Raw genomic sequence first — 26,346 nt, 5'->3', positions numbered from 1 at the left:
ACAAATAAAGCAAAGCAGAAACGGGATACATAACAGCGATACAACAACAGAGAGCCAAACAGTCGAACTGAACACAAGCGAGAAGAAACTAAAGTAGTTAGGATAAAATTAAAACCAGCAGACAAATAATGCAAGATGCAGGACGCATAATGTCAACATGAATTGATATAATGAAATGGGGCAAAAACAATAAAAGAAATAAAACCACAAATAAAAGGAAATAAAAGAGATAATTGAATAAAGAAGGTAAAATAGATTTTAAAAAATAAGTAAAAATCAATAAAAACACAAAATAAAAAGGAAAAAAAATTACCTTCTGTAGCTTTAAGTAGCCTAAATGACACTTTTTCCACCACACCACAGTAGGAGCACCTCAAAATTGTACTTATGCAACTAACTGGTATCTGAACTTGACCACTGCAGAGTATAAAAGGAGTTTTGTAAGAATAATTAGGTCGACTTGAATTAGCGGAGTGTCTTGTGGTGATAATCAGGTCCATGTCACAGTTTACCCACAGGAGTTGGCACAGTCTCGTGTATGTGGTGGCCGGCCTGACTGTATTTGGAGAATCCTCCCTTGTTTCTGGAGCAAGAGGCGGGCCTTTGGAAAGCAGGAATGCGCTGGAAGTTTTCCTGTGAGCTCTCCTCTTCACATGTTGAAGAGTCCCGCGTCTCGATATGGACATGTGGCCGCTGGTGCTCCTGTTCGTCCAGCTCTGCCTCTGCTCCGGGTATGAAGGTAAGGAGCCGACAAAGACCCTCATTCACCTCCCGGATATTATTAACCCCTCAGAGCCCAGAAGGATGCAATAATCGAATAGATTATTTGTAGATTAGTGGTGGAAAATACTGGATGTCACTGATTTGAGGCTGGGTTTAGATGTAATCTCTGTGTCGGGAGAATGATTTATACTGTAATTTTGCGCGTGCATTTGAGGCTCGTGATCCTCAGCGCTGGTTTTCGGTGAACCGCGGTGTGTTTACGTGGGGGAGGGGGTGGACAGCGGGGGGAGTGCAGTGTGCATCTGGGGGACGTTTCTGCACAGAGCTCAGTCTGTGGGGCTAATGAAAGCCCTGCAACTGGAGTGGAAGTGCACCGAGTTTACTTTTTCAGCTTTCTGTTTAATGCCTCTCCAAGAGCGACCTATTCATCAACTCTCTGAGTTTAACTCCTGCAGGACTTTCCCATCTCGAGAGTATTTAACTGTTAACTTTCTGTCCTGATGTTGAGTAAACATGACTCTTTCTCTCTCACACACACACACACACACACTTTAGGAGAGCTGCAATGACTAGTCAATAATTGATTACCAGAAAAATAACTATTCTGCTAATCAATACATCATCATTTCCTCAAGAAAACCTCTCAAGTGTTGTCTGGTTGTAGCCTCTCAAATGTGAGAATTTCCTGTTTTTGCTTTTTTTTTTTCATATTATTGTAAATTAGGTATCTTCTCAGCTGGTCAGCAATTTTGAGAGGCATTGATATTTGGTAAAATTTAGGTTGTGAAGTCAGGTGACCTAATTTCAATGTCAGGACAAAACATCTAATGACAATGTCAGTTTGTCATATAATGCTCACAACCAATGATTTTACTATTTTGTTGGTTTTCGGTTATGTTGTAAAGCAGGCATGTCAAACTGGTCCACAGGGGGGCCGGTGTGGCTGCAGGTTTTTGTGCCAACCAACCAAGAGCACACAGTTTGACCAATCAACTGTCTGAAGACGGAGATCAGTTGATTAAATGAGTCAAGTCTGGTGTGCTGCTACTTGGTTGGAAACAAAACCTGCAGCCACACCGGCCCCCCTGTGGACCGGTTTGACATGCCTGTTGTAAAGTAACCAAAACACTGTTTGCCCAATGAAGATCATGTTACCGAAATGTTGCAATAAAAATAATTATTTTTGCAGGTTAGACAGTATGCGGGAGTTTGTCTGCAAATAACTCAAATCCAACCTCTTCCAAATATCTCATGCTAACATCATCTTGATGTAGAATAATGACATTTAGTTATAAAGTACAGAGAAAAAAAAACATCCGCAGAACAGCATAATGTTAACGTCCACACAACATGAAATTCTAATGCTGTTAATAGATTTAAAATATTGTAAACCTGAAACAAAACTTTAGGTAAATGACGCTATGACATCATATGACGTCCAGTGTTAGCTGGGTTTTGGGTGTTGGATAAAACAAGGCATTTGATGACTTCACCGAAATGTGATGGACATTTTTCTATATTTTCTCAACTTTTCTATACAAAATGATTTGATTGGTCAAAAATGAGTGTTGTAGCCCTTCATTGACATAAATCATAACATAAGAAAACAAACAGACTCTCCAGATAGTCGGAGCCAGACAAGAGGACAGCCTGTAGGAGCTGAAATGACTTCAAAGCTCAAGTCTGGATGGAGTATCGTGTGTGTGTGTGTGTGTGTGTGTGTGTGTGTGTGTGTGTGTGGCTGTGTGCCTGTAGATGGTTTCAGAGTGGATCACCGCTGTATGATCATACAGGCTGAAACATGAACAGAAGCTGCAGAGCAGATTTATCCTGACAGACTAAAAACTGCCTGTCGAGCTGACAGAGAGGACTTGAGGTCTGTGCTTGTGTGTTTATGAGGAGTTTATTTTACAGGGGTGTGCTTGTGTTTGTGTTTGTTCCGGTGGTCAATTAGCCAGTTGAGTTGTTTGATGTGCATGCCTCAAAACTGGGTGTCAGTGTGCCAGAATGAATACTTTCTTACCCTTTGGGCTCTTTTTGTAACAATGGAAATCTTTAAGCTTGGCATGCATTCTGTTACAGTGAAACCCCTCTACTCTACAGCAAGTATTTGTGAAAGCTTCGTCACATTTTCCATGATGATTGTCGTGCTGATGTGAGTCTGGGGGAAGATACGTCCTCCACACACAGGGAGTAACTTAGGAAAAAGCCAGCTTGCAACATCAGTGGAGAACAGTCACTCTAACCCTTTGAATCCTATAGCAACATCACTTTTCTTGTGCTGCTTTCAGAAGCCTTTCAAAAGTATTTCAACCTTTAAACTTGATTTCTTTCAAAAACATGTGGAGATGGCAATGAGTGACAAAAGAAGAAATGACCCTAAAATTAGCAAGAAATAAGTAAAAAGTACAAGAAAATTACCTAAAAATTTGCTAATAAGTAAATATATTTTTTAAAAGGAAGGATTTTGAAAAGGAAATGATTTGAAAAAAGTGCAGCAACATAAGTTTAAATATATAATATGTATTTTTAAATAAAAATATGTAATGATGATAATTAGCAATAAATACAGTTTCACTCTAGCTTTTTTCCTTAGACATTTTGTCCTACTTTTTAAAAAATAATTTTCTAAATCTACTAATTTCTTGCAATTTGTGAAACATTTCTTGCATTTTGCTTTTTCTCCATGTTTTTGACAGAAATCACATCAATTTGCTCATGTTTCAAAGAGCTAATATGTGTTCAGTTGGGTCTCTCCCAGCAACAACAGCAAGGTAAGTCTTGAATAGTCAAAAAGGAAAACGAATCAGGAACTGACTGATAATTAACAAATAGCTAAACGGTAGTTACTGTTCTACAGTGCACACAAATACACTGAACAAAGAAGAAAAGCTGCAGCTCACTCTAAAATGACCTGAGCAGCTCTTCTTAATTGAATGCATCTGGCTGCAGCTCTCTGCCCATTAAAGTGGCAATCCCAAAGATTTCAGTCCTGCTTGATTTGGCGACACCTGCAGTTACTGCCTGGATGTAATAAATACAGTTTTATATTAGAGGTCACAGAGTTCTGGGGGCAGCAGATCAAACTATTCTTGTTAAAATAAAGAGGTCAGGCAGTAATTGGCCTTTTCCCATCATTCTGTGAGCAACTTTGATCTGTTTTTACTTTGCACACAGCATGAGTATGTGGACAGCAGCGCACACAGAAAGGGGTTAGTTACCTTGCTAAATTAGAGGTCTGCAGCTCTTCATCTAACAGCTCACTGTGGCTGCTGCTGACTGTTTCATTTCTCCCTGCAATATTTCAAACTGTTACCAAATGCTAAAAATGTCCGTTGCATTTCCTATGACTATCTTATTTTTTTTTTTTTAAAAAAGCCAACTTAGTTAATGTGAAGCTACAGCAAAAGTTTGGTTTGCATTAGTAGTCACTTAATACAGCATTTTTCCGCAAATGTTGCCATTGACATCCAGCTCATAACACTGCAAATATATAAATAAATATTGCAATACTTTAACCAGTAAGGCATAAGCTCGAATCACCATTGTTTTACCTTATTCGGTTATAGTGATTTAAAATACATGTATTTTAAATAAGAAATCTTCCAGCAGGTGACACAGAACAGACTTAAATTATTTACATTCCCTTAAGCCATTGTTAGTACAAAAATATTTAGCAGTGCAGCTCTGAGAGCAGACAGGTAAATACAATATTAATAAAGCAGCACGCAATGATGAGTTTCTAACTGTGAATCTGAACATTGAAGACTTTCTGAATGAATCATCCCCAATTAACTCTGCTGCTAACAGCTATGATTCAGTTTAGTGTCTCTCAGGTGATGTAACGCTTCATCTGACTGAGCCTTCACTGGAAATACATCAACAATTAAAGAAACAAGCCAGAGACAGCTGAGAGATTTTACACAAAATACATCTACAAATTCATTTTTACTCTCCAGCAGTTGTCTCCAGTATTGGAAAGCTACACCAGTATTTACTCTAGTTATGCTTCTTCTTACAATCGGTTCTTTTCTTTGCTACGTAACGTTGCTCGTTTCCGGGAGCTGCTTGTGATGGAGATAACAGTTGTTTTCTGGGAGCTTCTGCCATCGCTGTTTCTTACACACTAACTAATTCACTGAGACTATAACTTGACAGACAGTGATGAACTGGTGTTCTGTGGCTAGTCTATGGACAAGTGCACCAGCTGCGGGGCCGCCTCTTTATATTTTAATAGTATATTGATATTTAATACAAATAAGATAAATAAATACTAACATTAGAAGAATAAATACTAATATTTTGACATCAATGTACATGCAGAAGAGGTTTTACTACATGATAGTAGATTTATCATTTTAATTAAATACATGCAAATATACTCTATTATACTGATATTTAAAATGTGTGCCTCCGTGGCCTCCATGCATGCGGCCATTGTTGTGTGACGTCAGACCGCTGAAGTCTGACTACATGGATTTGCCCCGAGTTCACAAGTTCTAGTAAGAGGTCAGAATATTTTGACTTCGAGCACGCGCTCTAGCCAACTCCACTTCTTCATCCTTTCCTGCAGCACATTAGAGGCTACAGTGACTCACTATCGCCTCTCAGGCCAGGATGTATTATAACAGAAGGGACGGCTCGTTCGTGGCTGCTTAGCAGTGGATATTTCTGCAATACAGTATATAGGCATCTTGGTCAAACATGTTACTTCTTCACACTCTGTTGATAGGGGTAGATCATTTTTTGAAACTAATAGTATGTTCAAATCTTACATATTGCACCTTTAAACATAAGTTACGATTTAAACAGTCACACAAGATGCCAGCAGGTATAAACATGATACATATATTGTGAGCTTTGGGTTCATTCATGTAACTACTTGGCAATTGTTGTATCTTCCTGAAAAGAGTTGATGCAGATAAAAACAGCAGCAGCAGTTTGTTCCTCAGGGTCAGAAACTGCTGATGTGATTAAGAAACCAGCAGCAGACGTGTTGGTATACGGTTTAAATAGGACAGAAATCATTAGCACTCTGAAAGGAATTATATAACGCTGTAATTGTGGTGTGTTGTAACGGAGCGATAAAGAAATGACATCCCATTTTACTTTTCTGCTCTCCTCAGCTCTGTTAGCCTGTAGCTATACTTCAACACTTTCAGGGAATGAGCTCCGTATAATGACAGTTTGTATTACAGGCCTGCAGAGAAAACCTAATTGGAATATCGGGCTCTGTAATTTAAAGCTCATTCACTCCCAGAGGTTTGTCAGAAAGACGAGTTTCTACACTTCCTGCATTATTAACATTTTGACATCTCTCTCGTTAAGAGCTCGTTTGAAGCAGATGAGAATACGATGCTGGCTGCTGATCCCGACTCAGCGTGTTGTCAGGTTTGTTTTGAACGCTGAGGAGTCTCAGATCACATTTTCTTTTCTTGGGTTTGTTTGAATCTGGGATGCCTTTATGAACAAAGTCAAGCCAAGCCCAGCCAATCTAATCAATATGCAGAGCTGCTGTGCAGTTTGCATACCCAGTCTATCCGGGTGTCACTCCCAGTCCATCAAAATATGCTACTTGGGCAGTGTCCCAGGTGTCACTAGAATAACACAGGGGCACCCTTTGGCATCTGTATGGGACGCACCAGCCTTTTCATAAACTTCAATGTAAACCTTCAAATATTACACCTCTTCTTACAGGATGTGATGGACACAAGAAAAAATCTGATAAATCGGTGTTTTCCAATTAAGATGTTGTTACGTGCTCAGTGCGTCAGTGAACAGACGAAGCAGTCAGGCGACTTTTTAGACACAGGAGGCTGGTGTTTAAAACCAACAAACAACAGTTGTGATGTTCTTGCCGCTTCAAGCCCTTAAAGTTTTTTCAGTGAAACACCACTGCCTTTTTTAGTCACTTTTGTGCCTGCAAAGCTGTTTTTTTTAAGCGACATCCACACAGTTTTCCTGACCATAACCAAGTAGGTATGTTGCCTAAACTGCTTTTATACTGCAAGAGTGGTAACTGCTTTGACAACTGTCTGCCTGCAAGAGCGTTCATCCAAAAAGCAAAACGTTTTAAAAGCGGCTGCTACAGATTAAGTCCAGGGCTGCGATGACAGACAGGACTCTGTAGCTACTCTGTAGCTGCATATTGTAGCAAGACAAAAGAAATCACAGAAATGACCAAAGATTTCTACATATTAGGACAATTTAAGAGTCATCTGAAGTTTGGTGCAAATGTTATATTTTTTTTTCTGGTTGTCCTCGTAAGTTGCTGGCGTAACTCGGGGTATTCATACACCAATATTATCAGCCCCTCCATCTTGTCAATTTCCGCCTCTGGGATGCGTGCTATTTGATCAGCCCAAACCAGGCAGCTACCGCCCAAAGTTTAACATGGTGAACTCAACATAACCACTTCATACCCCTACTGCCATGTTCAAAACGCCTTTCCCTCTCCCGCCTTCACCTTTTTGAAATGACTGGAGACAGCAAATTACCACACAGTGGTTTGAAAGCCCCATAACGTCAACCACAATCTTTTCCTAAGTATAAAAGAGTGTGTTGTTGTTGCCTAAACCTAACCAACGACACACGGCTGGCCCCGGCATCATTACAGTAACACTGGGGCTTCGGCCCAAATGGCAAAATATGACCACTGGAGATGAGATCACATTGTTCGTTCCAATCTGCACCAAACATTGGCAAGAAAGTTAACATCAGCAGCTATAATCAGACAAAGACATTAAGGATATATCAAGGAAAAGAGGAACATAACTTGACTCTCAGAACCATAGATTTTATAAATAATGGACATATCTTCTGTGATGTCACCAAGTGGTCGGCAGACCGCCTTTTTTAAGCCTCAACTTCAGCATTTCAGCCGTCACCATCTTGTTTTTTTTAGAGCCAGAAGTGACCAAATTTGAAAGAGGGGATAAAGCTTTGGAGGAATGAGGGGTGGATCTGACTCACAGACACCCTGTCACTCAAGTGGCCCTGCCCTTAAATATGCAAAACTTAAAGCATTATTAAATTAAAATGGATGAGTTGTCATGAATGTTTGTAGCAGCTATAGAGACCAGAATCATTTTTTTGTTCCATGTCTAAGCATGTACATATGTCTCTTTATGCAGAAAAGTTAGGCATTATAACACAGGGGTCTATTACTCTGTTTTGGAGGCAGCCTCAAGTGACCATTCAAGGAACTGCAGTTTTCGGCACGTCCGCATTGGTTTCACTTCTCAGCCTTGATGCTTGCTGCTTGCCGAGAGAATTCACTAAAAAATACTTTTATTTCCGGGTTTGTGTAATGCCGCCTGCAACAACATGCATGATAGAGTGTCTGTCTCTCGCCCCTGCAGGCTCGTATCATAGAACTTTCCACAGAGATGATTTAACACTAACAAAAGGCTTGCGTTTGTTTAATCAAGCACATTATCTGCTTCAGGAGGTTTACAGAGTTCACACTGCTCTGAGTGTCCTCATATGTCTTCTGTCCTCCTGGTTACTGTGGAGAGGGAAGATGTCCAAAAGAAAACCATTCAAGACGACTAACAATAAACGATGACAAAGTTCAGTCTTAAGCGCCGTCTTGCATGATATTGTTTACATATTTCTTGCTCAGTACTTCAAACAACTGAATATTTCTATGGACAACTAGCCTGGGAAACCCAAGAAATAGGTGTATTTTTTTTTAAAGAAATAATAAATGTATTTAAGAAATCATTGAAAGTTTGAAACATTTGGTGTTCTTTTTTTTTAAAAAAAATGTACTTCTGTTTGTAAATTGATATCCACTGGAGGCTTATGTGTCACTGTTATGCTTGGTTGTTTCATTTAAAGATATTTCTTATGAAATGTGGGTATTTTTTACTTTCCCTGTTAGAGAAATAATAATTAAATGCTGCTGTGCTTGCGGTATGAACACCATTTAGTATGGATTTTATATCTACTCTGATCTATTTCATATGTGATCTAACCAAAAACACCAAGCTGCTGTGAAGTGTGGCCTGTGGTCGGCTGTCATGCAATGGCTGTGGAAAGCTGCAGTTGCCACTCGAAGCTGCAGCAGTTTGATTTTGCTGTGTAGTACGACGTTAAAAGTACAAGGTGGATTTATTGTCATTTTTCTTAAATGTGGTTGAAGCAAGAAATGAAATTGAAGTTGGCCAAACTAAAAATTGGTGATAGATAAACTTTTTTAAAAAGTTTTTTTTTTCAGAATTGATAACAATAAGACACCACAGTGATACAGAGGTAAGTCACAGGGGAGAGAGGATAGTTTAACTTCTAGCAGAAAATTGTGACAAAGGAATACCCGCAGCCAATCAAGTCCTGTGTTAACCCATGTTAGCAAAGAATTTTTCCCCACCTGAAACACATGATCACGCCTTTTGGCCACAAAGACTGGGCTGCTTTGGTGTCAACCATGGTTACAGCAAATTATTTTTTTAATAATACAGCATTCTTTGACCAGCTGCTCAAGCAATACAAGAGGAGGACAACTGTTTGTAGTGCAGCCAAACAAGCTCATATTGTTTTAAAAAAGAAGTCAGTCAAGCTCACTATGGCTGCTACTTTTACTCCCTCAAAAACAAAAAAATAATGATCGGTTGACAAAAAAATGCAGGAAATGGCCATCATCTTGTTTTGCATTTAATTTTCAAGCATGGTCGCAGAGCTAACCACAGTGATAAATGCGTAAATTGCATTTCCTGGGGCTGATTCATAATAAAAGCCATGCTGTGTTTCACCAGTTAAATGCTTTTCATGTGAAGCAGAAGCAGCAGGAAATATTCACTTTGCATTCGCAGTAATTCAATATAGTTCTGACAAAGTGTAAAGAGAGTGATGAGCAAACACTAGGATGAGTGCTGCAGGGAAGATTTTTTTTTGCAGGCCAACGGCGAAGAAAGTGCCGCCCTGGTTTCCTCGTCAAAAATCCCACTGGATTTTGGAATACTGCAAAAAATAAGCTCTGTGGTAAACAATAAGTTTATGATACTTTGATACATTTTGTTTAGCAAGATAACTTCACAAATTAACACTGCTTTTATGATTTTTGAAGCGCAAATGCAATTGCACGAAGTAGAAGTTAACGTTGGCCTACAGAACAAGCAATGGCGGACTCTACCACAGAATACATTACATGGCTACTGCAGAAAAAGGCCCATAAATGGAATAATTTAATGAAAATCTCAAAGATTACAACTTTAAAAAATAGTTCCATGAGGTGTATATAAGTAAGTGATAGTTTGTGGTAGCTCTCATGCGCCGTGGTGTAAATTCTTGTATCTCTCACTGATGTTTTTTCTGGTGCATGTAAATCTAACTTCACTTTGACGGACACACACGCACACATGCACACACACACTCACACACACACACACACACACGCATGTGCACGCACACATACCTGTAATTCGTTTTAAATGCCTTTCTCTTCCTCCCATCTTTGCTTCATTAAGAAGCAGACACTGAAGTTTTCCCATTAGACAGCTAAATCTGACTCACCCAGTCTGTGGGTTTGCTCTGTACAATCCATGCTGTGTGATCTGACTGCTAAAACCTCAGAGCGTATTGTGTGTGTGTGTGTGTGTGTGTTGGATGACTTGCGGCATTTGGGTTCAGACAGCTTTTATTAAACTGACAGAAGAGCCATGATGAGGAATGGAGGGAACAGGAGATGTGCTCAAGGTATCAGGTTCAATGACCAACATATGGCTGATATATGGAGCTGGAGGAGGCTTGAACACTCCTCCCTTGTGGATCCTGAACAGAGAACACATTCACACCGGGGTTCATAACATCCCGGGGCCAAGGTTAAACATCCCTTTCCCCTACTTTAACCCCTTCCTCACCCATTTCCTTTTTTCTTGCTCTCTTTACTGCTTTCTGATCCCATCCTTTCGTACTCTTTCCCTTAAATAATCCTCCTTGCTCATCATAATTCCCCTCACATTTCTTTTAGCAGCATCACTCAGCTGTGTCCTCCACCAGCTCTGCAGCCACCACTGAGAAATATTTCAGTTACTCTTGAATGCTGCTGTTTCATGGTTGAAATGCATTTTTCTTTGTCTGAGTGATCTGTTCACTGTTTAAAGTTGACTTAAAATGGTAAGTATGATCTGTAGGAGCTGTTTTGGAACAAAAAGTTTCAAAATAGTTTCACACCCTCATTTCTGCCAAACGCAACAGGGGGCCACAGCAAAAAAAGAAAAAAAGGATTGAGCAGAATCTTTTCCCAAACCAGCTGGAAAAAGAATATCTTTTGTGATTTATTCCTTTTGCATGTGTTTATCCAAAAGATCCCCCCTAGAGTTTGGTTGAGATGGGAAGTTAAGCAATATTTCTAAGCCTGTTCTTGGCGCTCAAGGTCAGCCTAGGACAATGCTTTCAAACATTGCCTAACAGCTTGGATGCAGCTCTTTTCGTCGTATTAGTTGCTTTTCTTCTTTTCTTTCATCCCCAGGGTCAGGACAGTACGCCTACGGAGATGATGAGGACTGGTATTCTCGTAGATATAAAGGTGACTACATGCTCAGTTCAACTCATACATACAGTACATGCATCCCGAAATGTGACTCACATTTCATTTAAGGGAGTGTTTGCCTTAATTGTTTTGCAGATCAAGTTAAGTTCTTCTGGTCTCGTGCCATTTTAAAGTGAAACAGCATGTGAGCATTTTGAGAGTGATTCAGACTATATGAGTGGGGGTATCGTTGCAAGAGGGATATTAATGAAATACTTTGATTCGATTGTTCAAAAGTGGCCGTGGCAATACAATGACCATTGACCAAACATTGACTTTTGCCCGCCATGATTATGCATTCATGACGTCAAGTCAGCAACTGGTGCTATAAAATAACGTTGTCATCAAAGTCAGATGCATCCACAGAAATGTGCAACTATTAGTAAATGATAGCTACTAGGAACAAAATAACAAAATATATTATATTTTACCTTCAACTGTAGACACTGTTTCCATGCTTTCCACTATTTTCTGCTGCCTTGAAATGTCATGCAAACCTCACAACTAGGGTATCATTGAAATTGCCCAATTTCCTACTAGTAGTTACGACTTTGGAGGGCTGTTCATGTGCCTGTAACACATAAATACGGTAAATCCGATATTTCCAAGGAGCACATAAAGGCAGTATAAGGCCCTCTCCATATTAGGAACTTTCACATTAGTATTGTTCCCTAAACACGTAAACTTGCGTCGTCATCTACCAGACATTTTTGTTGTGCTACAGTGTAGACAAGGGCACCACAGACGGACACTGCTGCCCCAGGGACCGTCATCAGCGAGGGCTGGTGTAGCAGCGAGGCAAAGCTTTGCGTCTGGACAGAGGAGGAGCTACTGCTGTCAGACGTGGAGCTCTCTGCTTCTTGTCAGAACTCCTACTGCTGGTCGACATCAGCAGCGGCGCCAGATTGCGGTCTGTCAGCGGCTGTGTGCGCTGCCGTCTGATAAATAGGCATTAGTATTAAATTGAGACGGTTTCATGACTGCTACTTCTTGTAGTCGCGTTAAATAGCTGTCTGTGTTTTGGTACAGTTGGTGTTCACACCTGATGTGTACTGTACCAGAGTACACAAACACAAAACCACCTCTTCAAGTTTATCACATGGATCGGTATACTGTGTGCCAGTGCGGTACGCAGTGTTTACACTAATTAAACAAACTGGACTTTGGGGTCATGTGTAGTGGGATCTAGCCCCGGGTCACCAATGTGTAAGCCCCCTTAAAAGGCATCCTAAACAGAGCTGCCACCCACTCTCCTCCCGACAAAGAGGTTTCTTAGCGGCAGGGAGCGAGGCGGGGGGCCTGCGGCGTGTGCTGTGCTGGCCCTCATACCTTGCGTGCATGATTTCGCCAAAGTAAAACAAAATATAACTGGACAATTAACACAGTGACACAAGATTAGAACTAGAAAAATGTATTTTTTTATTTCACTGTGTCTTAAAAGAGGCACAATTCAGCCACAGTTAGCGCAGCCAGTTTTGTGATCTGTTACGTCAAAGTAGCTTCCAGCTTTAAATTCGGGGTCAGTTAGACACGGAACATTATCGTCCCGGCCAAACCAAACTCTCCCCTTGTGTAAAAGCTCAAATATTATTTTCTCTTACTCAGTGGTTGTGGAGACTTTGCCAACACACACACACACACACACACACACACACACACACACACACACACACACACAGAGAGAGAGGCAGTGAGCGTGGCTTGCTGTGTAATGAATACTCATTTTTATTCCAACTGGAAATTAGCCTAAACTGTATTCTCTCCAAGTGTGTCCATGTGTGTGTGTGTTGGTCCTCTGAGTGTTTGTCCTGAGCCAGCAGGAAATAAACTGCAGATTTTGATTTCTCTGGATTTGAGTGAGAACCTTGTGGCCCCTAAAACTTGGCATTAAACAAGGAATTTTTACACAAGCGTTGTAGAGATGAGCAGAGGTGTCTGCCATGGGAGGAAAAAAGCTGAGAGCAACTGCAATTGTCTCATACATCTTAATTAGGTGAGAATACTGGTTAGCTTAGCTTAGTTTAGCATAAAGACTGAAAATAGGAGAAAGAGCTGGCCAGGCTCTGTCCAAAGGTAACAAAAAATGACCTACCAGCACCTCTAAAACTCATCAAGCGAAGTCTACTTAATATTTAATATATTGTGTTTCTTTAATCCAGAAAGCTAGACTTATTTCAAGACTGGAAAGATTGCCTTTTCATAAAACTGAGCTGCGTATGTGGTAAAAAGATGCAAATACTTTTAAAGTTGGTTGGAAAAGGGCTGCGGCATTTGCTTTTGCTCAAGAGGTACAAAACCTACAACTACCAGAATGCAATGCGCAGCTCTGGACCAATAATGGCTCCCAGTGTTTGATGAAAATTTGGGAGTTGCTCACCCGAAATGGTGGTAAAAATGATCTCTAAGTACAATTAATCAGTGCACTAAAATATGTTTCTGAAAACATTTCAAACAACAAAAACCAAATACAAAAGAAAACAACAACACCTGTCATCTTTTACTTATATGTTGCACATTTCTTGCCAAGTCACTCAGTGTGTTTTTTCCCATGTTTTTGAAAGAAATCAAACCAATTTTCTGAGCTTTCAGAGGTTTACATGCTTGTGAATGGCATTTGACAGCTGATGTCAATCCTGGTGTTAAAGGGTTAAATCAGTAAGTGTGATAAGTATCAATGAAAAGCTTCACTCCCAATACAGACCTTTATCTGTGCTGAAATGTTCTCACTTGATCACACACACACACACACACACACACACACACACACTCTTAAACTTAAGTGCTCTCTACACATCATTATCTGTCTTTTCCTCAAGTGAGACTATCTTCTCTGCCTCATGAGACACTGTTGGATTATGGGAAGTCGCAGATAAGGTAATAAGAAATCCTCCGTATCTGTCTGAGCTCAGATGATGGGCGGGTTTTCACATTTTCACTCTTATAAAAGGAGCTCTTTCTAGGCTTTATAGTCTTCAGGTAAGTGCCTATTATTAAATACTGATGCTCTCCCACTCCAAGGCCGAACCATAAAGAACACAGAATTGCCTCGATGCAGCAAAGGAAAGGTCAGCTGTCTTTCCTCCATTTTTAGGGACACCGTGGTGTGCGCCCATTAAGCTGAAACATGGGGACGTGAGCTGTCGTACGCCGAGAGGAGAGCACTACAGGAACGTGATGGGGACTCGCTGTAAAATCCGCTGCAAGCAGGGATACGAGTCGCAGAGCTCAGAGGTGGTGTGTATGGCCAGCAAGCACTGGTCCTCCAACTATGCCTGCAGAGGTAAACCACACACACACACACACACACACACATTCATGCTCTCATGCACAAGTTTGCCTCATGGGGATTCCTGATGATAATTCTTACATTTTTGAGCAAGTTCATTCTTGGTCCTGTAAACAGCAGATCCAGGTGCTAACTTTCTCTACAGCTTGGATCTACATCACAGGACGGGAGCTTGTTGTATGGGCATGGATATTCTTCGTCCAAACTGTACATTTTTAATTGACTTAAAATAGGCGCCAACAGATTAACAGCCTGGCAGATTATTGGTTCTGTTCGTGTAAATCAACCTGACTTTTGTCAATTTGTGGCAGAAATCACAGGGGTTCCTGGACCACTAATGACTGTTCACTTTCAGCACGGTCACATCTACAGGGACCCTCTTGTAGCTGGATTAAAGCTATTGTTTCAGGAAAGCTGAAGTTGGTGTTCATAAGCATGTTTTAATGCAGTTTGCGGCTAATGACATAAATGTGACATTATACTCTTTTTGTACTGTCCTTCAGTCTTTGGGGAAGTAAAAAAAAGCATAAATTATTAGAAAGCAGCTCAGGTTAAGGGGTTCCCATAGTCAGTTTAGTGTTGGCCAATTACAAGTGCAATTAAAAACAATGAGTCATGCCCTATTTTCAAATAAGATGATGAGTGGTTGTTTTATGAGTTTCAATAAAAGACCAAGATGGACCAGCATATTGTCTTATTCAGTAAAGGCATCAGCTTAAATTCATTGCATGTACCTGAACCAAATAAAAGTTAATCATCTTTGAATCAAAGAAGGTTTTGAATCAACACTGAGCTCTTTCTCTGACAGAGATCCGTTGTCCCAAACTGGACATGCCCATTAACGGCGGCTACAAGTGTTCGGACGGCTCCTACTTCAACTCTCGTTGTGAGTTCTTCTGCTCGCCTGGATTCAGTCTGAAGGGTCAGAAGACAGCGACCTGCCAGCACAGCAAGTCTTGGAGCGCTACAGTCCCCACCTGTGTCGGTAAGACGGAGTGTGTGTGTTGTTATTTTGTGCATAATTTCATGTCCTGCAGAGGGCTGGAGCTCGCAGACTACTGCGCTGCAAATCACATGTAGCAGGTAATTACTTGCTTAAGGCAAAATGTCAGCAGCAGATTACAGAGTATTCATCATAATGTAAGGTTGTATGATGGAAAAAAACAAGCCTTTAGACATGTACATGTACACAGACACACAAACAGTGATTTGTTTCGCATCACCAAATGATGAATATTTTTCTTGCTTTTTAAGCTGCAGCCTAAAAATGACTCACGAAAAGCTGAACTATGAGACCTGCACCTACTGGAGCTGATCATATATTTGCTGAATACTCTTTCGACCTTGTTAACAGTCACAGGGTTTGTGTTGTGTGCAGACACATTCAGATCTCAGTGCAGCACAGACAGCATCACCTCACCAATGCTGTTTGTGACGAGACACTGAGTCTCCTGCATGAGATGATTCTTTGTTGTTGTTGACAGTTGAAACAACCTTGGTCAGTTCATGTCTAGCTGTCACACAGTGTCTCTAATCATTAAGACTTTTATTGAACGATGAAAAGTCCAGGTATTTTTGTAAGTAATGGTGCCACAGAAATGCAGGATAAGCATGTTGAAGTGAATGCATGGGGCTGCATTTAGAGATATATGGCATCTAAAAAGTTTTGTGCACTCAGTCGAGTGCAGATGTCCGCCATGCAGCCGTCGGAGCTAATCATGGCCACTCAGACAACTCCTATAATCTCAGCAGATGCGGCACAGTATGTTACAGCCCAGAAGCAAATAAAAATACACGTCTATTTTTGATGGAGACACGTCACATTGCACAGAGCAGATCAACTTTTCCTGCAAACTCTCACTTTTTGTGAAATATAGATAACACTCTGTTATGTGAAAACATTTCTTTTTTATGACTGAAGCACAGTCAGAAATCTTGGATCCTTGTCATTCATAACTGGACTTTAACTGCATTCATTTTGTCTGTTGGATACAGCACAACAAAACAGGAAATAAGAACCAAAACACAACTAAAACTGACAAAAACATTTAACAAGGCTACAAAGGCTGTTTTCTTAATTATGGTAGAAATACAAAAAAAAAAGGAAAAATGACCAAAATAGAAAAACCAAGCGGCAACATCCGAGGCTTAAAATGAAGCCGATGTGGAAGTGCCAGAAACGTGTTCCATTAAAGGTAACTGGAGGCTGAGTAAATCCCCATAGACCTCCAGGTTAAAATGTCCAACTTTACAGCAGAAATAAACATTTACAGCCCGGTACAAGAAGCGGTTTTAGTCTTTATAGTTAATTTCAATATTAATGACAACTGTGCAGGGGTGTATACTTTTTATAACTTACCATTTACATTTTAACAAGGTTGAAAGTTATGCATATTTAGGGGCTGGGACACTTGAGTGACAGGCTGTCTGTGAGGCGTCACTACAGTCTGTGAGTCAGATCCAGCCCTCGCTCCTCCACAGCACCAGCCTCTTGCCCAAATATGGTCACTTCTGACAGGGCAATGGCCAAAATGCCAAACTCGAGGCTCCAAAACAGAATTCTATAAACTAATGGGGGACTTCATGGCAGCTGCGTCCATAATTTTTAGTCTGTGAGCAAAACCTGCAAGTCTGCACACTCCTGGTGTCGTATGACACCAGTTGCGCCTGGTGGAATTCATTCAATCAATCAAATATTATTTATATAGCAACTTTCAAACAAATCAAATGCAATTTAAAGTGCTTTAAAGTTTAATAGCAGAAACAAAAACAAGATCATCATAAGAAATAAGCAAAAGCGGATCTTAAAAAATAGAATGTAAAAAACACAAAACTGTGATACTAAGACCTTACATAAAAGTCAGACTAAAAAGATTAAAAATTTAAGATTATCAATATTTTCAGGAGTATCTGAGGGCCTTCCTGGTTCATAAACTCAAAGCATCTTTGAGATTTAGTCTGGTGCAAGGCTGTGCAGTTCCTTATAAATTACTAACAGAATTTGAAAATTTATGCAAAAACTAACAGGCAGCCAGTTTAAAGTTATTACAAGAGGAGCAATGTGTGCTCTCCTTCTGGTCGTAGCCAGAAGTTATGCTGCAGAATTCTGAATTAGTTGCAGCTGATTGATTGTGTTATTTGGCAGACCAGAAAGGAGTGGCATTGTCCCTCTTGGCTCCCTTACAGATGGCAGTGAAAAATAACAAAAATGGGGATTTATTCATCTTGTTATGTGCCTAACTTCAGTGGATCATAACTAATCGACTATGGAATTAAATCAGCAGATGCTCCATTTCAAAATAAGACCAAACTTTTCTATAGATGTCACTTTTTGAGCCACGACAAAGGACAAAACGTAACTTGTAAAAGACGATAAGGCTTGTTGTTTTTAGCCATGAAAATTTTCGGACAACCTGCTGCCCCTGAGGCTGGTTAATAGAAGTGAGGAGTCAGCGGTGAATGACCATTAATAAAAGCCAATAAAACATGTTTCTTAACAATTGTGAATCACCACAACAAAGGGAGGTCACTGAGTCATAAGTGCACATGAAATACTGGGCTGCTTGGTCAAGTAGACACTGACACAAACACACAGAAAATACAAGAATGGTGTGTTCATCCGCTCCCACGTAAACTGCGGCTGTTAGCATGTCAGATTAACTTGTCCCAGCATAACATTAAATGTGGCCTTTTTTTAAGTTTTCTTTTTTTCTTTCTCTCTAGATATTGATCCTCCAAAAATCAAGTGTCCCAATCTGAAGGATAAGTGGGCAGAGCCAGGGAAACTGACAGCGAGGGTGACCTGGGACACACCGGAGGGTGTAGATACCGCAGATGGCATCCTCACAGAGTCAGTCTCATCTCTGTCACACTTTTAAGCTTTTTATCCCGTTATGCTTCGGTGCACTCAGTCAGTTTTAACCCTGCTGGTTATTGCAGTCTGTACGAGGAGATCACAGTCAAAGATTAAAACAGAGCCTCTCTTTTTCAGTGTTGAACTGAAAGGGAAAGCTTCAAAATCAGACTTCCCCGAGGGGCTCCATAAGATGTCCTACACTGTGTATGACCGAGCAGGGAACAAAGGATCCTGTCGCTTCACTGTCAGAGTGCGAGGTGAGTTTATAAAAGCTTTTTTGTGATCTGTGTGTGAAGCTGGATCTGTAGCACTTACTTTTATGGGTTATTGCAAAGAGTGAGGGGAGTGTACTCTGTGATTTGGGACTAGTAATAGGAAAGTAGAGACTGTGTTGAATTTTTATACTTCTAATTCTATCCAGTGGTGGAAGAACAGCTCAGATCTTTTACTAAAGTAAAAGTAGAAATACGTACCTCACTGCAGAGATACACTCTTACAAGTAATGCATTTAAAATATATTAAGTATAAGTACAAAAGTATTAGCATCAAAATATACTTAAAGCTGCACTGTGGGAGTTGTACATATACATAGATGAACATCTGTAACATTTAAGCTCTTGCCAAACGAGTTCACACAATACTGATAAAGACTGTCACTGCAAAGGAACACTCTGTGTGCCGGAGTTTTGTCGGGTTTCTGTGGTGACTTGACTGCACACTGCATTTCTGTCTACCATGTCTTGAAAAAAAAATGAATTTTTCTAACCAGAATCTCTCCATTTCTTAGACTTTATAGACGCAAACACACTTTGAAGACTAATGGTCCTCTGTGTTTTATTTCCGCTCAGTGCGCCGCTGCAGCCAACTCTTTCCTCCAGACAACGGTTACATGAAGTGCGACAGTGACAAAGACAACTACGGTGCCACATGTGAGTTCAAGTGCACCGGCGGCTACGAGCTTCAGGGCAGCGCTGCCAGAGTGTGTCAGTATGGACTCACCTGGTCGGGCACAGACACCACCTGCACAGGTACGTACTGCATGCAGACAAACATACACAAACCTTCATGTTTCTGTTTCTTTTTGTGGTTAGTTAATGTATCGTTAGGTTTAGGCACAAAAAACACACAGCTAGGATTAGGAAAACATGTTCCTGAAAAAATATCAGTTCAAAGCATCGCTGGATTCATCCCAAACTCTCATTTAAAAAACAACTTTACAAACACAGCTGCAAAAGTCCAGACCTCTTATTCTATCTCCGTTTTCGTCACTACAAACGCGATAAAAAAAATGAAAAAAAAGCCCACCAACATTCTTTGGTCTTGAACAGTGACCTGCCGCTTGGTAGACGTATTGCCAAGTTATCACGCCATCGACCAACCCCTTCACCTGCTGATGAGAAACTATATACATGTAATCTGAACTATGTGACTGCAAATGTTACATATCTGTGGTTTGCAGAAACAATGTCAATATTTTATTGTGGCGACTGTGCTACAGGACTGCAGCCTTTGGATTAATAAAGTTTATTACAGCTAAGTTGAAACTTTTCTTCTTTTTCATGATATTTTTCAGTCAACTTTCTGATAGGGATGCACAATATTGGATTTTTTGCTGATATCCAATATGCCATTATATAACAACTCTCTTGGCCAATAAGCAATAGATACATCAACATACTTTTTTCCCCACCTAATTTTTATTGATAATAAGTCTCTTCTGTAGCAGCATACTCTTGTCATAATGACCCACCAGCAGATGGAGACATGAAATACAATGCTTTTCAGTGTGTGTAATATTCATGTATTGTGCTTAGTAAGAAAAATACTTCAGCTTATGGTTGATTTTTGTACATGTTCAATTGTACAATTTGTCATATTGGCATGAAATCAGCATGTTAGTCGATTCTATATTTCACTTCAAAGCCAATAGCAGCCGATACTGTTGACGTGCAAATGTTATCATGCATCCCCTCTCTCTGACACTCCCTGGTAAATGTAACATTGTGGAGACATTTTTCTTACTACAGGATTATTTTAGGACAAGTATTCAGCCACAGAGCATGATGGAAATGCTCTGAGTAAACGGAGAAGTAGTTTGACATGGAGAATAATAACTGAGCTACCTTTGCGTTTAATTGGTGTCAGTCACTCTGGCAACACTTTCAATGTCCCTTAAGGCTCTCATGTATTTTTAATGTGTGCTGACTTGTTATAAACACAACAGTCATCCTGTGTAAAGATTTTCTACCTGTGCTAATCTGGTTCCATGTGAGAAGCTCAGTAGAGCAGGAAATGGGCCCCCTGTGCCATCCATCGACTAGAAAAATCAATAGTGGACGCCCTTCTATTGAATGTCTGTATCTGTGAGACATGAAAAAGTAGCGGATGGGAGAGACTGCTGCAACAAACCATCAGTAATTTATACTCAATGTTTCAGGCTCAGTTCACTGTTGAATTCACTTCAATGGTGCACTGCATCTTCTCCGCCCGAGAGAATGAAATAACGCAGCATCTCGCTGCACTTCTCTTGTTCTGTGTGTCATATCTTATCATATCACTTAATTGTACATTCAATGTCATCACAGCCATGAACATAAACGTGGGAGTGCGCACGGCTGCTGCGCTGCTGGACCAGTTCTATGAGAAACGACGGCTCCTCATTATCTCGGCTCCAACGGCTGCCAATCATAATTACCGCTTCCAGATGACTAACTTACAGGTGAGGCACGACTCACAGGGAGGACGGGAGCTGTGTGGGGGGAGACAGAGACGGAGGGGAGACGCGATGGAAGTCAACGCTGCAGTGAATCTGGTTTCGACTGCTTGCAGACAGGTCCAAAAGTGTGTTGGGTTTTCAGGCATCTTTAGCCCCCAAAAATTCTCACTTTGAGCATTTATTGTCACTAAAGCAAGGATACCCAACTTGATCATACATGTTTATAGGATTTTAGGACGTTTCTAGGATGTAAGAAGTATTTAGGATGACTTCAGGACATTTTTTAGGATTTAAAGACGTTTTTCGGATTTTAGGATGTTTCTAGGACTTTGGGACGTTTCTAGAATTTTAGGACATTTCTTTGATTTTAGGACATTTTGAGGATTTAGGCCATTTGTCAGATTTTAGGACATTTCAGGGATTTTAGGACATTTCTAGAATTTTGGGACATTGGGGTCTTAGCCAGGACCTCTGTCAGAGGGTGCGGGGGACTCCCCACTGGCACTTTTCTTGATAAACAAGCTCTGTTTTGATGCTGTTGTTTGGATAAAAACATGCAAGACTTCAATATGAGTCTAAAGAAAAACTCACATTACCCACCAACATCTCTCACTGCCCCCCCATTCAAAGCAATCTCGAAGCTGGCCTGGAGAGAAATACAGAAATATGGGGACTGGAGGGGTTGTCCAGAAAATGTCAAGGAGATGAATAAATGATACTGACAGAAGCTTTGATAAGGTTTATTCTGGGGCTGCATGTTTCCACAGCTCTTCACAAACCATTAAGTCAGAGCTGTCTCTAAACGCCTGTCCTTTCAGAGTTATGGGTTATCAGCTGAGAGAGGACACCGTTAAAAGTTCGTGAACAACCTGAGTGATCCTGCAATCTGTCAGGTTGTGAGCTGTTTGTGCAGTTCAGATCTGGTAGGATTTGTTGCCATTTGATAATACTAGTAAAAGTAACACAAAAACAAGGATGAAAATAGAATACACAGAATGCATGAGATGGGAAATAAAACCTATTTAGATAATATTAATAAAAGTAAAGCTAAAAATAGTGTATAAAATGCATAAAATTAAGGAAAGTACAACATCAGAAGCTGCAGTGTATAGGCAAAATTCAAAGCTGTTAAGTCAGAGTATCACTTAAGTATCAGGACAGATGCACACTTTAAACTCAACAGCAGCAACAGGTGCATTCGCTGCCAGAGGACGGACGGCGCAGAATTGCGCGGCGCAAATACAATAACACTGAGTAAAGACGCACGCGTAAATACGCACAAACCAACACAACAGCATGACCTGCAGCGCTGCGTAAAGGCGCAGAAATAGGCACAAATAAACAACTGAACAGCATGACCAGTATCACTGCGTGAAGTGCCACAGTTAAACAGCGGCGTGGCCCAAACCATTGCGTTAAGGCACATAGATGCGCAGCAAAAACCACCACAACAGCTTTGTTTAGGTCCTGCACTAGTCCAACCAGCTGACCAGGACAAACAAACACACACACACAACACAGAGAACAACAACAGCAGTGAGCAGCAAACACGAGATAAACATGAAAACAGTCCACTCACCCTCACAGTCAGTGCTGCTCAGCTCCTTGTTGATGCAAAAAAAAAAAAAAAACCAAAACTGAAGATGCCGTTTTCCGTGGAGTGAAATGTCCTCAACACAGACCTTTCACTCATCCTTGCATTTCAAGTCCTTTTCGAGTTAGATTAGCTTTGCGCGGATAAAGCTACTCCTTTGTTGATCGTTTTTCCGAAGCTGAAAATGAGCTAGCAGCTGCAGCTTCTGGGCTAGCTGCTGCAGGTACAGGTTGTTAGCGGCTGCAGCTCTCACGTGATATTTTCTTGGTTTAAAACCATTTTCGTATATCCAGTTTTAATGTAAAATAAAAAAACTGCCACTGATGAGTGTTTTTAGTTCACATGGCTGCTTCCGTATCTACCTGTTTGAAAAGGTGCGCGTCAGCTGGGCGGGCAAAGACGTCACATGGGCGGACCCGATCCGGTCTGGCCTTTGTAAAGGCTGGGCCTGCTCCGGCTCTAGACTGCTTTGAATGGGGGGGGGGCAGAAAGAGATGCTGGTTGGTAAAATGGGTTATTGTTTAGGACTGTGTGCAGAGCTGACTTACTTTTTTAACCAAAGCTATATGAGTATCTTTTTTAGGGTCTGGGGACGTTTTCGCTACAACTGCTTTCAGCTGAAGGTTCCCGGGTGGATCCTCCCCTGAGATTTTTTTTTTTTAATAAACAAACTCAATTTTGTGCTTTTTAATGCATACAATTTACAGCCCACAGTCAAAAGGTCTATCTCTGTTGGGATCTTTTCAGACACTTGGAATAATAATCTGAGCCTGCCAGCGGCAAAAACAAGCACTTTAAGTGGACATAAATGTGTGTGGCAAGCATGGCCAGAATACTGAATGCAGCCTGTTTTGCTGCTGCTCTTTGTTAATACTGGACCGGTTTAAAAAATGTTGTCCCCAGTAGTCAGTTGGAAACAAAAATTTGGGAAAATATGGTCCAGGCTGAAAAATATTGGGGTTTCGCTGTTGTGCAGAGAAACTTCTCCTTCAATGAATGCAAAAGCCTTCTGCTGTGAAACTCAGTGAAGGTCAAACAATAAAGTAAAGTGGAGCAAGGCTTTATTAATCATCAGGATAATCGTTAGTTTCAGCCTTGGTGTCTACCAACTTGAGTTTCGACAGTTTTATATCCTCTGTGAAATAAACTCTGTTCACTTTTCTTTCTCCTGCATAGAAATCAATAACAAAGTGATAAAAGAGAAACGCCTGTAGATCAGTTTGTGTCTCTGTGTGTTTTCTCTCAGCACGCTCAGTGTGGACTGGACCTGAGGCACGTCACAGTAATTGAGCTGGTTGGGACTTACCCTGCACAGATTGGCCGAATTCGGCACAGGCTGCTCCCTCCAGCACTGTCCCTGCAGCTCAGGTAAGCACACTCACGCACACACACACACACACACAGACATGCACACACACACACACACACTCAGGCAGAATGTCGTTGGCTCGCTATAGCTGCTTACAAGTTGTGGAAAAAGTACTGACAGTCTTACAGTAAGTAAAGTATGTATTATCAGCAAAATCTACTTGAAGGAAAAGTTTAAAGCGCCAAAAAAAAAAAATAATTTGAAAAACGTATCAGCAATGCCTCGCTCCAGAAATTGAAACACTCTACTGAACTACATCCACCAAAAATATATCACCGTGCTGAAAGAAGCTTGGAGAGGCTCGTGCTTATGACAGTGTAAGACGTAAAAATGAATGAAATTCTCCTCTGCTGAGCTGCAATGTTAGTTAGCTCATTGGTGTTAGCTGTGCTAGCAGTAGATGCATTCAATCATTCATTTCTCAACATTGCACTCTAGTGAAATGTGATCCAATCAGCTCCTTTGACTTGTGCTCTGTAATTTAGTCCTTTTTTTGCAGATTCTTACATTAATGGCTACTGCTTTATAATTGTCCATGTTTTTGGGTGGTTCTGGTAATCCAGGGTTTCTGGTAGTGGAGTGATTTAACTGTCCACACATCCTGATGCCAACAAGACCACTACACGGTCGCTGCGTCTGAACACATGCAGGGACTCCGCTCTGCAGCTGCCTCTAAGCGGCGTATGGCAGTGATCCATTGCAGGACCGGGAGTGTCCACTGTCACACAAACACTTACTCTCCATAAAGCACACGCCTTCTCTCGCCAAAGTCCTCTGCTCTGTCAGACTGACATTTAGACAAAGAGCCTCCTGGTTGCATTGTGCTCTCCAGGATTTAGAAGAGTTTCAGGGAATCGAAGGATATTACAGTTCCTGGCGTCCTGCTGGAAAATGATGCAGCAAGGAGGTTGTCCAGTTTGTTTTTTCCAACGCCTGTACAACGACCAGCAGGGTGCTAGTTCAGCCGGTGTCCATCTTTTTCTTGTTTTTACTGATATGTACAATTGAAAACTTTGTCCTGACTAGCTTTCAGATAGCTAGCTAGAGGAGGAGGAGAGTTTATAGACTGGTTAGATGATTTCCTCAACCTGACGAGTCCGTCCGAGTTTTCCTGTGAAAGGGTTTTTCTAGGGGGGAGTTTTTCCTTAGTCGATGTAACGGTCTAAAGACAGAGGGATGTTGCATGCTATAAAGCCGTCTGAGGCATATTGTGATTTGTGATAACTGGCTTTATGAATAAAATTGACTTGACATGAGTGACTCTTAGCCACATGCAAACACCAAAAGCCCCACCAACAGTTGCAAATAATACATAAGAGCAAAAATTTAGCATAAATTTAACACAAATTTAGCAGAGCTGACAGATAAGAAATTGGAAATCCTTCTGTCCGGTGCATTCAGACAAATGTAGTGGAGTAAAATGTATAATAGTTGTTTTTGAGATGTAGTGGAGTAGAAGTATAAAGTAGCATAAAATGGAAATAATCAAGTGAACTAAGTCATATTTTGTACTTAAGTACAGTACTCGAGTAAATGTACTCAGTTACTCTCCATCACTACTGCTCACTGAGCTGATGTGCGTTTCCTAGGATACTGCTCCGGATCCCGCAAAGGTCTTTCCAAATGGTGCTGGTCGACAAGCAGGGCATAGACAAGCAGCGCTACCCGTTCCCGATCACAGCGGCTGAATTATTCACCACCATCGACACCTTCCCCCTCCGCAAGGACGAGATGGTGCTCCAGCAGGAAGCGGGCCAGAGCTGTCAATCATAAAACACGGACTCTCAGCCATCTTTGATCCTTTTCATCCTCAGCCACCGCAGACCGATCTTCTGTTTCTAACATGTCACACACTCCTACCTGAACTCATTCAGCCCTGTTTCCAGAGTGTGTCCGTGTGTGTGTGTGTATGTGTGTGTGCTGATCGGAAGCATTATTGAAAGAGGTCACTAAATGGAACGGGTCATACAGTACATAACAATCATATTGATTCCTGTGTCCTGTCTATCTGTATGTTTTTATTATTATTTTATATTTTCAAAAGCAGAAATATGTTTTACTATTTTGTACAAAAAGTCTTTTTACTGTATGAACTGGGAAACTCTTGGCCTGTCTAATATTTATATCTCACATCTTTTAATAATGATGTACACTCTCTGGAATACTGTGTGTGTGTGTTTTATGTGCAGGACAGTGATGCTGCTCTGTTTGTACTCTGTACATCTATGTCTGAATTTACAAGACACTGATTAAATATGTCTTTTCATCGGG

At 40.9% G+C, this 26,346-nt stretch overlaps 1 protein-coding gene across 1 annotated transcript; it reads left to right on the top strand.

Moving 5' to 3' along the window:
• The first annotated feature begins 622 nt into the window (after positions 1 to 622).
• srpx (sushi-repeat containing protein X-linked) lies at positions 623 to 26,346 on the top strand. Its single transcript, XM_042495265.1, has 10 exons — positions 623 to 739; positions 11,195 to 11,251; positions 14,346 to 14,534; positions 15,349 to 15,525; positions 18,264 to 18,390; positions 18,532 to 18,653; positions 19,245 to 19,424; positions 20,982 to 21,115; positions 23,953 to 24,074; positions 25,665 to 26,346. The coding sequence occupies exons 1-10, from the start codon at positions 679 to 681 to the stop codon at positions 25,846 to 25,848; spliced, it is 1,353 nt and encodes a 450-aa protein (XP_042351199.1). The 5' UTR covers positions 623 to 678; the 3' UTR covers positions 25,849 to 26,346.

Source organism: Plectropomus leopardus, chromosome 10 (genome assembly GCF_008729295.1).
Source record: "Plectropomus leopardus isolate mb chromosome 10, YSFRI_Pleo_2.0, whole genome shotgun sequence".
NCBI lineage: Eukaryota > Metazoa > Chordata > Actinopteri > Perciformes > Serranidae > Plectropomus > Plectropomus leopardus.
This window is presented reverse-complemented; position numbering and strand designations above follow the sequence as displayed.